The sequence below is a fragment of the Rattus norvegicus genome, chromosome 20, assembly GCF_036323735.1.
Source record: "Rattus norvegicus strain BN/NHsdMcwi chromosome 20, GRCr8, whole genome shotgun sequence".
Classification (NCBI taxonomy): Eukaryota; Metazoa; Chordata; class Mammalia; order Rodentia; family Muridae; genus Rattus; species Rattus norvegicus.
Genome location: NC_086038.1, coordinates 21,043,614 through 21,056,045, shown reverse-complemented (window position 1 = coordinate 21,056,045; position 12,432 = coordinate 21,043,614). Strand labels below are relative to the sequence as shown.

Genomic DNA, 12,432 nt, shown 5'->3' with positions numbered 1-12,432 from the left:
AGTTTCCCAGCCCGCGCCTGCGATCCCAGGCTACGCAGGTCGCGGAGCCTCGGGCTTGGGTACCCTGCGGCAGCCGGAGCGCATCGGATGCGGGCTGGGCGTGTGGGGAGGTGGGAGCCGAAAGTCCGGAGGGCCAGCAGTTTTAGCTCTCTGAAAAGTTTTGGTCATTTAACAGGAAGATTTCTACTGGAAGGGCATGTTTGTTTGTTTGTTTGCCGAGGAAAACACGTGTGGGGGCCACGGCGACCCGAAACTGTCATTTGTTGTCACTCATCGCCGAACAAGCTCTAAGCAAGGGAGGGGAAGGCTATTCCTGGGGTAGACCTTAGGCGCCGGTGGTAGGATGCACCCTTGGAAAGTGTACGCATAGGGATGGGGCAGGGGGTTTGGTGGGTTGTGTAGGTGAGCGCAGTGTCTTCCTAGGGTATCCTGTCTGTCGCCTGGCCGGCGAGCGCACACGCGCGCGCTGTCAGGAGGGAGGTGTGTGGTGTGTAGCGTTAAGGTGTGTGGAGTGGGTTTGTCAGAGAGCAGCGGAGGAGGGAGAGTGTGTAGCGGAAGTGGAGTGTGTGTGTGTGTGTGTGTGTGTGTGTGTGTGTGTGTGTGTGTACGCGCGCGCGCGCGCAGCGGGCAGGGTGAGTGTCCAAGCTTCCATCTGGTCGCCCCCACGCAGCCGACCGCCCAGACACGCCGGGAAGGGCGCCCGCTTTGTGCAGCAGCTGGAGGGGAGGGAGCGGGAGAGCGCGGGCAGGGGGCGTGGGGGTGGGGGTGCCTCTGGCCGAGGATCTCTCTGGAAGCTCCAGCAGCTCTTCTGCTCCATTCTCTCTACCCTAACCCCTACCCTCAAGTTACCTAAAATACTTAAACAAACAAACAGCCCAGACCTGTTCCGTTTTCACTCCTGTATAAATAGCACAGACTTTCCAAAAAAGCAAGACCGCATTTACTCTTATCACCAGACACTACTTTCCACCGTGTAATTCAGAAAAAGGCAGTCAGCTTCCGTGAGTGCGGGTAATTTTTTTTTTCTTCTCTCTCTCTCTCTTTTTTTCTCTGTCTTTTTTTTTTTTTCTTTTGCTTGCGGTTTTGAGCTGCCAAGAAAGTGAAGGAGGGGTTTGACTGTAGTGTCTCGGCAGCGCTCGGTTTCTTTCCGAAGTTTAATTTTCCGGAATGGCTCCCAAACAAGGGCTGGGGAGGCGGAGCCGCCACTACCGGATCTTCTCCTTTTTTGGAAAGTCTCGGAGAACCGGAATTCCTCCCCGCCCCAAGAGACAGAGCTACCATCGCTGCCCGTGGGTTCACCCACGGCAGCCGCGTCAGGGTCGGTGATCGCGCCTTCCCCGCGCTGAACTCTGCAGTCCGGAGTCCCCGTTGCAGGCAGGGGCCGAGAGCTCCAGACCCGGGCGGTTGTCCACCGGCAGCGAATCGTTCCGGGCGAGCTCGGCGGAGCCCGCGCAGCCAAGCCCGTATGCAAATTGGCCATGTGACCGGCAAAAGCTACCAGGCCCAGCCCTGTTCCTCAGTCCATATATGGGCAGCGACGTCACGGGTTATTGAAGACCTGCCCATAAATACTCCGAGCCTAACACTTTCCGTCTGAGAGAGCAGCGATTCATTAATTGCTGGGCGAGGGGACACACTGACTGTTATAATAACACTACATCAGCAACTCCTGGCTCCCCAACAGCCGGATCCCAGGCAGGAGAGAGTCAGTGGCAGATAGCCATTTTTTTTTCTTCCTTAAGAAGCCAACAACTTGGTTGCTAGTTTTATTTCTGTTAGAATTTTTTTTTTGTGTGTGTGTGGATGTGTGGTGGTGGTGGTCTTTTCTAAGTGTGGAGGGCAAAAGGAGATACCATCCCAGGCTCAGTCCAACCCCTCTCCAAAAACGGCTTCTCTGGCACTCCAGGTAGCGAGGGAGTTGGGTCTCCAGGTTGTGCGAGGAGCAAATGATGACCGCCAAGGCCGTAGACAAAATCCCAGTAACTCTCAGTGGTTTTATGCACCAGCTGCCTGACAGCCTCTACCCGGTGGAAGACCTCGCCGCCCCGTCGGTGACCATCTTCCCCAATGGTGAACTGGGAGGCCCCTTTGATCAGATGAACGGAGTGGCTGGAGGTAAGCTGTGTGTCCTCTTCGGAGCTTGTGGGTGGGGAACGGTGGGTGTGTGGGGCTTGGTGGGGAGAATAGGGACTTGAGGTGGACGGCGCTGACCACACTGCCTCTGAAGACTGGAAGTGGGTGCAGGGGGGGCGGGGGAAAGAACGGACAAGGGCTCCTAGGCCGTGCGCGCCGCGCGGGCAGATGCACCTGGTCACCAAAAGCAACCCTCATGCCTGCGGCTCCGGGCGCGCCCAGCTTTGGCTGGACGCAGGGCTGAAGGATCACCCGCTCCTGGTTCTTGAGTCAGGTCCATCAGCAGGACTCTGCGCTTCTGGGATAGGGTTAAAGTGATGGGAAAGTTCAGCAGTCAGGCTAAAGCTGCGCCTCTGGAGAGCTAAGTGGCAGGGGAGCGCTTAGGAAACGCGCGGGCAGCGCTCTCTGGGCAGAGCCCACTCGGGGAGGCTCAACGAGCGCGTTACGCTTCTGATGCGGCTGAGAGGCACCACCCAACTTGCGCATAGCCCCGGAGTGAATGGGGTTAGCCAGACGGAGCAGGGCAAATAACAGCGGGAAGCGGCAAGGGGGAATGCCTAGGGAGGCCCGCGCTGGCTCCAGTGTGCTCCGGGTTCCTTGGCAATGCTGTGTAAAGTCGTCTTCCTCAGCCCCCGCGCCTTCCTAGAAGCCCAGACTCTTAGTCTTAGGCTAAGGCAGGGATGCGCGGGTGTCGGGCTTGGCCGAGGTTGATGGGAGGGAAGGGAACCCTAGACTCCTTCCTCCGCTGCCCGGGTTCCTACTGGCAGTCTTCAGCTGAAGCGCAGCGGGAGAGGAAGGGGGAGGTGGCACCAGGAATTAGCAGCAAGAACATCACCCACCCACTTACCCATTCTGGGGTTCCCCTCTCCCGCGGCTGGCACCTTCTGTGTGCCGCTTGGGATTGGTCCGTTCTTTTACTGGTGTCTGTGCGGTTGCCTCCGCGGTAGGACCACAAGGCAAAGGAGTGGGAGAGAAGTCCGAGGCAGATGGGAAATTGTTTGATATTGTTGCTGTTATTGGGTGTTTTACTCTTGCAGATGCCTGGGGAATAGAGGCAGGAAGGGGCATGCCCTGCTTCTTGGAGATACAGTTCTTGAGTCCTAGACTCTGACTAACTTCTTACTGTCTCTCCAGGCCTCAGTTTCCCCACCTGTTGGACTTTGCTCCAGCTCTGTAGTGTTGGAATCATGAAATGGGGATGGCCGTGTATATGTGTGTGAGAGAGAGCGTGTGCACGCACGTGCATGTGTGAATTTCCACGTGCCTGTATTCTCATCGTCCTCTCTCTTTCTCCCGACTTTTCCCTCCCCAGATGGCATGATCAACATTGACATGACCGGAGAGAAGAGGCCCTTGGATCTCCCATATCCGAGTAGCTTCGCTCCCATCTCTGCGCCTAGAAACCAGACCTTCACTTACATGGGCAAATTCTCCATTGACCCTCAGTACCCTGGTGCCAGCTGCTACCCAGAAGGCATCATCAATATTGTGAGTGCGGGCATCTTGCAAGGGGTCACCCCTCCAGCTTCAACCACAGCCTCTTCCAGCGTCACCTCTGCCTCCCCCAACCCACTGGCCACGGGACCCCTGGGTGTGTGTACCATGTCCCAGACTCAGCCTGAACTGGACCACCTCTACTCTCCACCACCACCTCCTCCTCCTTATTCGGGCTGTACAGGAGACCTCTACCAGGATCCTTCAGCATTCTTATCGCCGCCACCCACCACTTCCACCTCCTCTCTGGCCTACCAGCCACCTCCTTCCTACCCATCCCCCAAGCCGGCTATGGACCCAGGTCTCATTCCTATGATCCCAGACTATCCTGGATTTTTTCCATCTCCGTGCCAGAGAGATCCACATGGCGCGGCTGGCCCTGATCGAAAGCCGTTCCCCTGCCCTCTGGACTCCCTGCGGGTCCCCCCTCCGCTCACGCCACTCTCCACCATCCGTAATTTTACTCTTGGGGGGCCCAGTGCTGGCGTCACGGGACCAGGGGCAAGTGGAGGCGGTGAGGGTCCCCGACTGCCTGGCAGTGGGTCTGCAGCAGTGACTGCTACCCCCTACAATCCGCACCACCTGCCTTTAAGGCCCATCCTGAGACCTCGAAAGTACCCCAACAGGCCCAGCAAGACGCCAGTGCACGAAAGGCCGTACCCCTGCCCAGCAGAGGGTTGCGACAGGAGGTTCTCACGCTCTGATGAGCTGACCAGGCACATCCGAATCCACACCGGTCACAAGCCCTTCCAGTGTCGGATCTGCATGCGAAACTTCAGCCGAAGTGACCACCTCACCACTCACATCCGCACCCACACCGGGGAGAAGCCCTTTGCCTGTGACTATTGTGGCCGTAAGTTTGCCCGGAGTGACGAAAGGAAGCGCCACACCAAGATCCACCTTCGCCAGAAGGAGAGGAAGAGCAGTGCCCCCTCGTCATCTGCATCCGCCCAGTCTTCAGCCTCTGGTCCTGGGGGCTCGCAGGCCGGGGGCAGCCTGTGCGGTAACAGCGCCATTGGAGGACCACTGGCCTCCTGCACCTCTCGGACCAGGACCCCGTGAGATGAAGCTCCAGCTGACACACCAGTTTCTTCAGGCCCCAGAGGCCCTCTATCCACTCGAGCTGCAAACACTACCGCCCTTCTGTGTTCTTCCCCGTGATCCCGTGAACCTGTGATCCTGGGCAAAGGACCCTAATGGAGCCCAGCTCTGTCCCACCTTCTCACAGACGGCCTTCTGAAAACTTAGGCCATTTTAAAGGAGTTGACTGTCACTCCAAGAAATGGGGAGCCAGAAGAGGGCTGGGCGAGGGCCCCTGGCCTACAGGGCTGTGCTCTAACCCTGACAGAGAGATGTTTGACTATGGTCTGCGAGCCCTTCCCTTTGACCCTCGATGCCAGTTGCTCTGAGACTTTTTCTACAATAGGTTGGGAGTTGTTGATTCCTTTGAGCAAGGACAGCGAAAAAGACTAAATTAAAGCAAAACCGATGTGGCACTTTAATGGCTTGGGACGGACTTGGGGTAGGGGTGGGGGGTTGTACAGTGAGCACAGTTTAGCCCTGGCCTGGCCGCAGCACTCTGTGGCCCTAGAACAGTGAATGGAAGTTTCTCGAGCCATCTCAGCCCTTAAGCAATATGTCCTATAAACTCAAGAGAACGAACGGAAGTGCAATGTCGGGAAGGACAAAGCAATATTGGCTCCTTTTTGTTGAGAAACAAAGATTATTTTTCCAGTGTATATCCATTTAGATTTTTGTGTATTTTTTTTTTTTTGATGTGCACTGTTCTCCGAGTTCTGAACCTTTGGGAAAAAAGTGTAAAACATTTATGATCTCTTGAATCGAGTCAAAAGTTAACTTATTTAAAGGGGGGTGTACATAGGATGCATGCAGTGGTGTTGCAAGTGTCCTCTGTGCCTTGTGTGATGTGGGCAGTGTTACAGGGTCTGCATGTGTACAGGATGCCTTACTATGAAAAAAAAATCACTCCCTGGGTTTAAGTATGGCTGTATATTTCTGCCTATTAATATTTGGAATTTTTTTAGAAAGTATATTTTTGTATGCTCTGTTTTGTGACTTGAAAGTGTTACCTTCGCAGTCAAATTTCAGATGAGAGTGTGCTTAACGTCACTGCAGCTGACTTGTTTGGTTATTAGCTCTTAATAGTTGTGGAAAGATTAAACAATCTATTCTAACACAGAACCACTAACTGGAGTTCAGATATCGGACGGCTTATGGCAATGGTGTAAAATAAATACTTTTCAACAATATTTTTGTTGCAGAAGTCATTTACAAAGTACTTACTGGGTGGAATTAAAATAGCTATTGACATCTGAGAACTATGAACAAAGACCACTTGAGGTTGGGGCTGGCACAGGACCTCCATGTCATGTCCCCTTGCTGGTCTGTGGATAACAAGTCTTCCTTTAGTCTCCATTCACAAGCCATAGCTAGTCTTTGGGGATTCCCCGTTGAATTAGCAAGGAGGCCCTGACTTGCTGTTCTGTCCCCTATAACAGCCTATAGCTTCTCTGCTCCTGACTGGGCTCCAGAACATACTTAAAAACAGATGCCTACTCAGAGATGACAACCTCAGAGGTGCTTTCTGACCGCAGCATGGAGCTCTGAGCTGTGGCTTTGTGGAAAGTGTGGCGGCATGGTCAAATTAGAAATGACTTTTGGGTTCCAGGATTAATCTTAGAACCACAGAAAACTTTTTCAAAGAGCTATCATCCCTTCAGATCAAAACTACTCATACACTGCTGCTGCCAACATTAATGAGGCGGCTTCAGGAATTACCCCAGGACTAATTTCTCTCTGGTCCTGGCGTCTCAGATGGTTGCCCGTATTTGGAGGGATCATTTGTCACCGGTTTGGTGGACCTAGAAATGATTCTCAGAATAGCTTAAGAAAGGTGAACACCAGACTGCAAAACTTCAAGGCAATTTAAACGTATTAACTTAATACGTTTAAATTGCCTCCTCCAAGGCACCTGATATAAAACTCTTAAGGTTTCTTTTACTGGGAACCTTTCATGATTTTCTTTTAAACACAAAATATAACCGGGCCTACCCATTTATCTTACAAAGCCAACAGACCGTGTTAGCATCATTACCCTGAAAATCTGGACCTAAATACTTTAACATCCACTGCTTCTTGGGCAATGTAATCTGCTGGTGTAGTCAGCCGCAACAGAAAACAACTCCCTTGCTTCTGGTCCCTATAAAGTCCCTCAGTCTGACCGCTACTAATCAAGGGCTTGTATTTTAGAGTAATGGCCACATCTTTGTGACCCTTTGTGGAAATTCAACTTAAGGAGGCAATGAGTACCACACCCCTCCCCAATCTCTTTCCTTCATCCCCCTTTCATGGATGAGAAACTTCTTTCCAGAACGCCTAAATAGAGATTTCAAAACCTCTAGTGTGGGATTTTTCTTATCTTATAGTTCCCCTCTGGACTCAGACTTGCCAACTGTCAAGAGTATTACTGCTATCCATCCAATACTGGCAACTAAAAAGCAAGGCCACATTGTGGTAACTTCTCAATACCTCCCTCCTGAAAAACTTTCATTATTTAAAGATCTTGTACACCTACATTTTGTGCAGGTTTTAACCATCTTTAAAATTTTAATTTTGGACCACCTCCAATCAAGATCACCCAAACCATGATTTTAAAAGCAAGACTAAGCATCACTTAAAGAACAAGACAAAAAGAGCTAATCGGTTAGTAATCAGTTCCGTGCTGGGGTGGTAGAAAACCTCAACAAGCCTTAAGACTTAGTACCCCAGGTCAGTCGGTATTTTTAACCAACTTTCTTTGCAGCTTAAAAGTATTCAGGGCAATTCTCACAACGTTGTAAAGATTTACCTAAGAAATCACTACGGAAAGGTAAATCTGGTTCTTTTAACCCTCCCCCTGCCCCCCAAGAATGTTTCTGGTAGGTTTTGTACAGAGTGATTCCTTAAAGATTCAGGCCTGAGATGGTTTGATTTGTTGAATAAAAACATCTGATTAAACCTCAGTAACTTTCTCAAGCCAGGTTATTGAATTTCCATACCCTAATTGTTAATGAGATCAAGGCAAATTATTTTATAAACATTTTTAAACTGTGGTAACACTTCCGTTTGTGTGTGAAGGCAGGCAGACACAGACACCTAAAATGCTGCCAGTCCAAACAACAACCATCGAGTCAGTGAAACAAGACAAAGAGACAAAAACACATAAGCCTTAAAGTTTTTTTCTTTTAGGATAAAAGTGGACTTTGTTTTCTTGTTTTCTTTAGGTTAAATACAAAAGTGGCCTCTTCGGCTACAGCAAAATAGTGTAATTAGACATTAAATACTCTCAGATGTATTTTCGGTAGGCTTGCTTCAAAGAGTACTCTCAAGAAAACAACTGTTTTCACCACGTCTTGGTCTTTGGGAATCTGTGGGTCACCATTGGATTTTGGTAAAACATTATGGACTAAACTGTGAGCTTTCAACAATGACTAAAATATCATTATAAAAAAAACCCTCAAAAAATATCGTTATAGTTAGGTTCCCCTTCTCCACTTTGCAATAAGCAACACTACGTCTATGTAATTTTAAACATGCCTTTATTTCCCATAAATACACAGGTTTTACTCAGAAATGTAAATATGCCTGCATTGAAAGACTGGGTATCACTAAGAAACGATCTCCTTTGACAGCAGAAACCTCAGGGAAACGGACCAATCTGGGTTCTGTGTAACCCTAAGCTCTGAATTCAGGCCTGCAGGTACAGGAGTGAATACTGTCAGAAGGTGGCAGAGCTCTGAAGTGGGGAGGGGGGGCGGCGGATGGAGGGGAGGAGGTACCCACCACGTTGGGCAGGAGAGCTAAACAAGTAGACTCATTTGCAATGCTAGCAGGCAGGTTCTCCCAGATGTCTACAAGACAGTGCAGGGTGGGGTGGGGTTGGGGGGTGGGTGTACATTTTGACAGTGGGACTCTAGTCATGTTAAAAACTCAGAGAACTCACTCCTACAGACACAGGAAACACATTACTTAAAAGGCAGGCTTTTTCATGTAAGCAGCAGCATGTGGTAGTAAGACCCGTCAATCAAAGGTTCGAGAAATTTTACGTCAATGTAACTGGTCATTGATAGAACTACGACATTTCAAAGTGTCAAGAATATTTAGATAGACAGACAAACAAACAGACAGCTTCTCGACCAGGAGCTAGTTATTGCATTTATTATTCATCAGAAAAATTAAGTGACTAACACCATTGTGCTCATTGGTCTTTCCCAAGAAAAGAAGGGAATTTTATCCCAATTTCTAGACCACAGTTGTAGGCCGTGGGGAAAGACAACGGCAGCAGTTATAGCTAACGGTTGATGCATAGACGTGCAAGGATTTTTCTGCACACTGTCTTAGCAATGAGCGTGTTCTCCCTCAAGTGGCTCATTAAAACATGTTACGTGGTTTTCACCATGAATTTACTCAGTGTATTGGCGAGAGGACAGCTTCGCCATTCTTACTGAACTAATGAGCACAGTATTGCTGTTTTAGCCCAGAACAATTCGTTACTCTTTTGAAAAGCACCTTAGGTTTATTTTTTCTTCCTTCCAAATTGCTTATAGCAAACCTTTAACATTTCCCCTTCTTTTTTTGGAATGAAAGCCTTTTTAATACTTTTTATTACTTCTACAGGCTCCACTGAAGTCCCCCCAGAACACGCCGTAAAGCACATGGCTCTCGACAATTTTTAAGTGAATCAGCCTTTGCTGCCACTCAGAAACTGTGTGTGGCTGAGAACTACCCTCACTACTCTCCTATGAAAAGAATCAAATTTAAAATCATCCCTTCCTATCTAGATTTTCAAACAAGTGGCTCCGATCGCTGCTTCTCGAGGATCCAGAGACATTTTAAAGATCATGATCGGAAGGAACTCGACCTCTCGCAGCCTTGGTGGAGGCGCGTTGGGCTGATCCTGTGTCAGGTTTAAAGCAGGTTTCCACTGGTCTGTTGTTTTCATTCTTATTAAAATGAAACAAAAAGCCACAAGCCAAACCATCAGTAATCTGCTACCTCGTACTTAAACGATTGAACTGGGAACAAACACCCCTTCAGTCCAGATGTGTAACCTGGATACATGGAGTTAAAAGCAGTTTCTCCACCAGGTCAACAAACACTTGCCACCCATGATAGTACGTCCCCATTTATTGCAGGTATTATTATATTCTATTGCCACACGAGCTATCGAGAGGGCTTAGACGACAGCTGGGCACACTTGATTTCTAGTTTGTCTTTATGAAAAGGCCTGTGATAAAAAGGAACCCTATACATAGTAAACAGGGAAAACTGGTGGTCCATGGCTAGAATCTAGTGTCAACGCGGCTGTAAACATGGCAAACGTGCCGAGCCTCTGCTGGCCATAATGCTGCAAGGGTTGGTAAGGGTTTAATCTCCAATCTTGGAGCCCTAAAGCAGTTAAATTATCAATCATCTATTCCATGCATCCATCATGTATGTGTGTGTGTGTGTGTGTGTGCATACACACACACACACACACATATATATATATGTATATTCACACACACATTTATATGAAGGTGTCTCATGCATCCAAGATTCTGCTCAATTTCACTACGTAGCCAAGTCTGACCTTGACTTTCTGGTCCTCTTGCCTCTACTTCCTAAGGGACGGAGTTAAAGCTGTGTGCTACACTGGCTTTATGTGGTACTGAGGGTTGAGCCCAGGGCTTGCCTGCTTAGCAAGAAGCCCACATCCAGAGCCCCTCCCAGGGTACTACACACCTTCTACCTCTTCCTGCAAGAAAAGTTAGTTAGGAGCCAGCACCGGCTCGTGTTTAAGGGAATGCTGGGGCACCATCTCCAGCAACACTGCAGGAACCAGATGCTCTCCAGGCTGCTCCGAGAAGGCAAAGGATCGGTCAGAGTATCGCTTTCTCCTTTCATAGGAAGAAGCTGGAAGTAATAAGAGTATGGAATTCAACAGGTGAATTACATTCAGTTATCTGGAAGCAGAGCAGAGTCAGCTCCTCTGAATCTTCTGGTTAGAAAACACATAATTGCTGTATCATCTTTGAAGTATATCAAGAAAAAAAAAGTCAGTTGAGGATAATGTAGTCTTTGCTTCAAAGGCAAATCCCCAACCACAACAACAAAATCTGTTTAAATGACAGATCTTGAGACTCAAGGGGAAGATGAGTTCTAAGGGCCTGACAGAGAATTCACATATGTGAGCTTCTTACTAAAGGTTACCTGAGTACACCAGAAGTGGCTACCAAGCTAGGGGAGAAAGAAGTCATCCTCAACACGCAGAGTTATGAGGGTGAACCCTAGCGCTAGAGATTCTCTTCAGAACTCCTTGCTTTAGAAGCCCGGAAGTTTGTGTGTATGTTGTTTTTTTTTTAACCAAACCAAAAAAAAAAAAAAAAAAAAAAAGAAAAGAACAAAACAAAAAACAATACAAGGTCATGCACAGTCAATAATAAATTAAACTATTAAGGAGCAAAAGTCCTGTGGGCAGGAGAAAAACAAATCTTAGTCACCGAAGGGAAGAGGGATTCAAAATCACTTAGTGTATTTTGTAGAGAATGAAAACCAAACTGTTTTCCTTATGGCTTTACGGTGGAAGCGCTTTAGGGTCCCTGCCCCTTTCCTTTAAATCAAAGCCTTGGTGGCAGTGACAAAACCAGGAATCAACCTAGCCTCCCGCCCACCCGCCCCCATAACCGTGCCCGGTGGTGGCTATACTCCAGTGGGCCGTGCTCCCCAAGGTTGCTCAAGACGTGGCGCTGGTCATTTCAGTAAATCCATCGTCCAGGCGAGGGGACAGAGAGAGAAGAGCCCTTATGGTAGGTAGAGAGGGCCCACAGTTCCCGGGCGGCAGGAGCTTCAGGGTAGGACTTTGGGGCCTGGATAGGGCTCTCCCTCGCACCAGAAGTCGTCGGCCTGTGGGGTCTCCAGGAGCCATACTTCTCGGGGAAGGTCGCAGGCAGAGCCGGAAGCCTCCTTGGGTTTGATGGGCTCCATCACACGGTAATAGTGGCAGTCCCGGCCGTCCTCCGGGTCGTAGGGTGGGGCCAGGATGTCCAGGAAGGCGGCTGGCCCGTCCACCGCATCAATCTGGTGCAGGTTGTCCCGGTGTGGAGTGAGTACGCAGGGACCACTGGCTTCGGTGTACTCGGCCCGGGAGCGCAGTACGCCCAGTCGCACGGCCTCCCTCTCCGTAGGTTGCAGCGGGGGCTCGAACTGCTGTTCAGGCGGCGGCCGCCGATGCACGGCCCCCGTGTCCAGCTTGTCCATGCAGCTGATGCGGACCTTGCCGTACAGCACCTTGAGCATACCGTGCATGCCCGGGTGGTCGTGCAGCGGGATGCACGTACCGCTCTTGAGCAGGAACACGCCCAGGCTGAAGCCCTCCGTCTCGTAGATGTGCATGTAAGTGACCGGCGGGAGGTTCCGCGGCAGAGGTTGCGGCAGCGCCTTGCGCGGTGCGATGTTGAGGTCTTCGGCGCGAACCTGGGTCAGCAGGCTCTTGAGCTGGCTCAGGTTCTCCGGGAAGCCGGGTGCTGGCGCCTCGGAGCCCGTCGAGCCGCCGCGGAAGGTGAGACAAGCCTGGCGAGCGATGCGCTGGATCAGGGAGGCCATGTTGTCGCGGGGCATGCTTGGCGCTTCCTGCGCGGCTCGCGGCCGGCCCGTTCCGCCTCTGCGCCGCCCCTTGCGGTCTCCGGCGGCCGCCACGGCTGCCCGCGGCTCCCGCGCCAGGCGGGAGACCGCAATGACCAGCCGGCGGGGCGCGCGGGGCCGCCT

At 50.4% G+C, this 12,432-nt stretch overlaps 2 protein-coding genes across 3 annotated transcripts; one reads left to right on the top strand and one right to left on the bottom strand.

The window, feature by feature from the left end:
• Window positions 1-844: 844 nt before the first annotated feature.
• On the top strand, window positions 845-5,897 carry Egr2 (early growth response 2). 2 transcript variants are annotated; one of them, XM_017601530.2, is made up of 3 exons: window positions 845-1,906; window positions 2,007-2,115; window positions 3,446-5,897. In XM_017601530.2, the coding sequence occupies exons 2-3, from the start codon at window positions 2,097-2,099 to the stop codon at window positions 4,687-4,689; spliced, it is 1,263 nt and encodes a 420-aa protein (XP_017457019.1). In that variant the 5' UTR covers window positions 845-1,906; window positions 2,007-2,096; the 3' UTR covers window positions 4,690-5,897. The 2 variants fall into 2 exon arrangements, with proteins under 2 accessions (XP_017457019.1, NP_446085.1); NM_053633.2 differs by having other exon boundaries at window positions 1,605-2,115.
• Window positions 5,898-11,183: 5,286 nt separating this feature from the next.
• On the bottom strand, window positions 11,184-12,352 carry Ado (2-aminoethanethiol dioxygenase). The gene has a single exon (NM_001107626.3). The coding sequence runs from the start codon at window positions 12,283-12,285 to the stop codon at window positions 11,515-11,517; it is 771 nt and encodes a 256-aa protein (NP_001101096.1). The 5' UTR covers window positions 12,286-12,352; the 3' UTR covers window positions 11,184-11,514.
• Window positions 12,353-12,432: the final 80 nt, after the last annotated feature.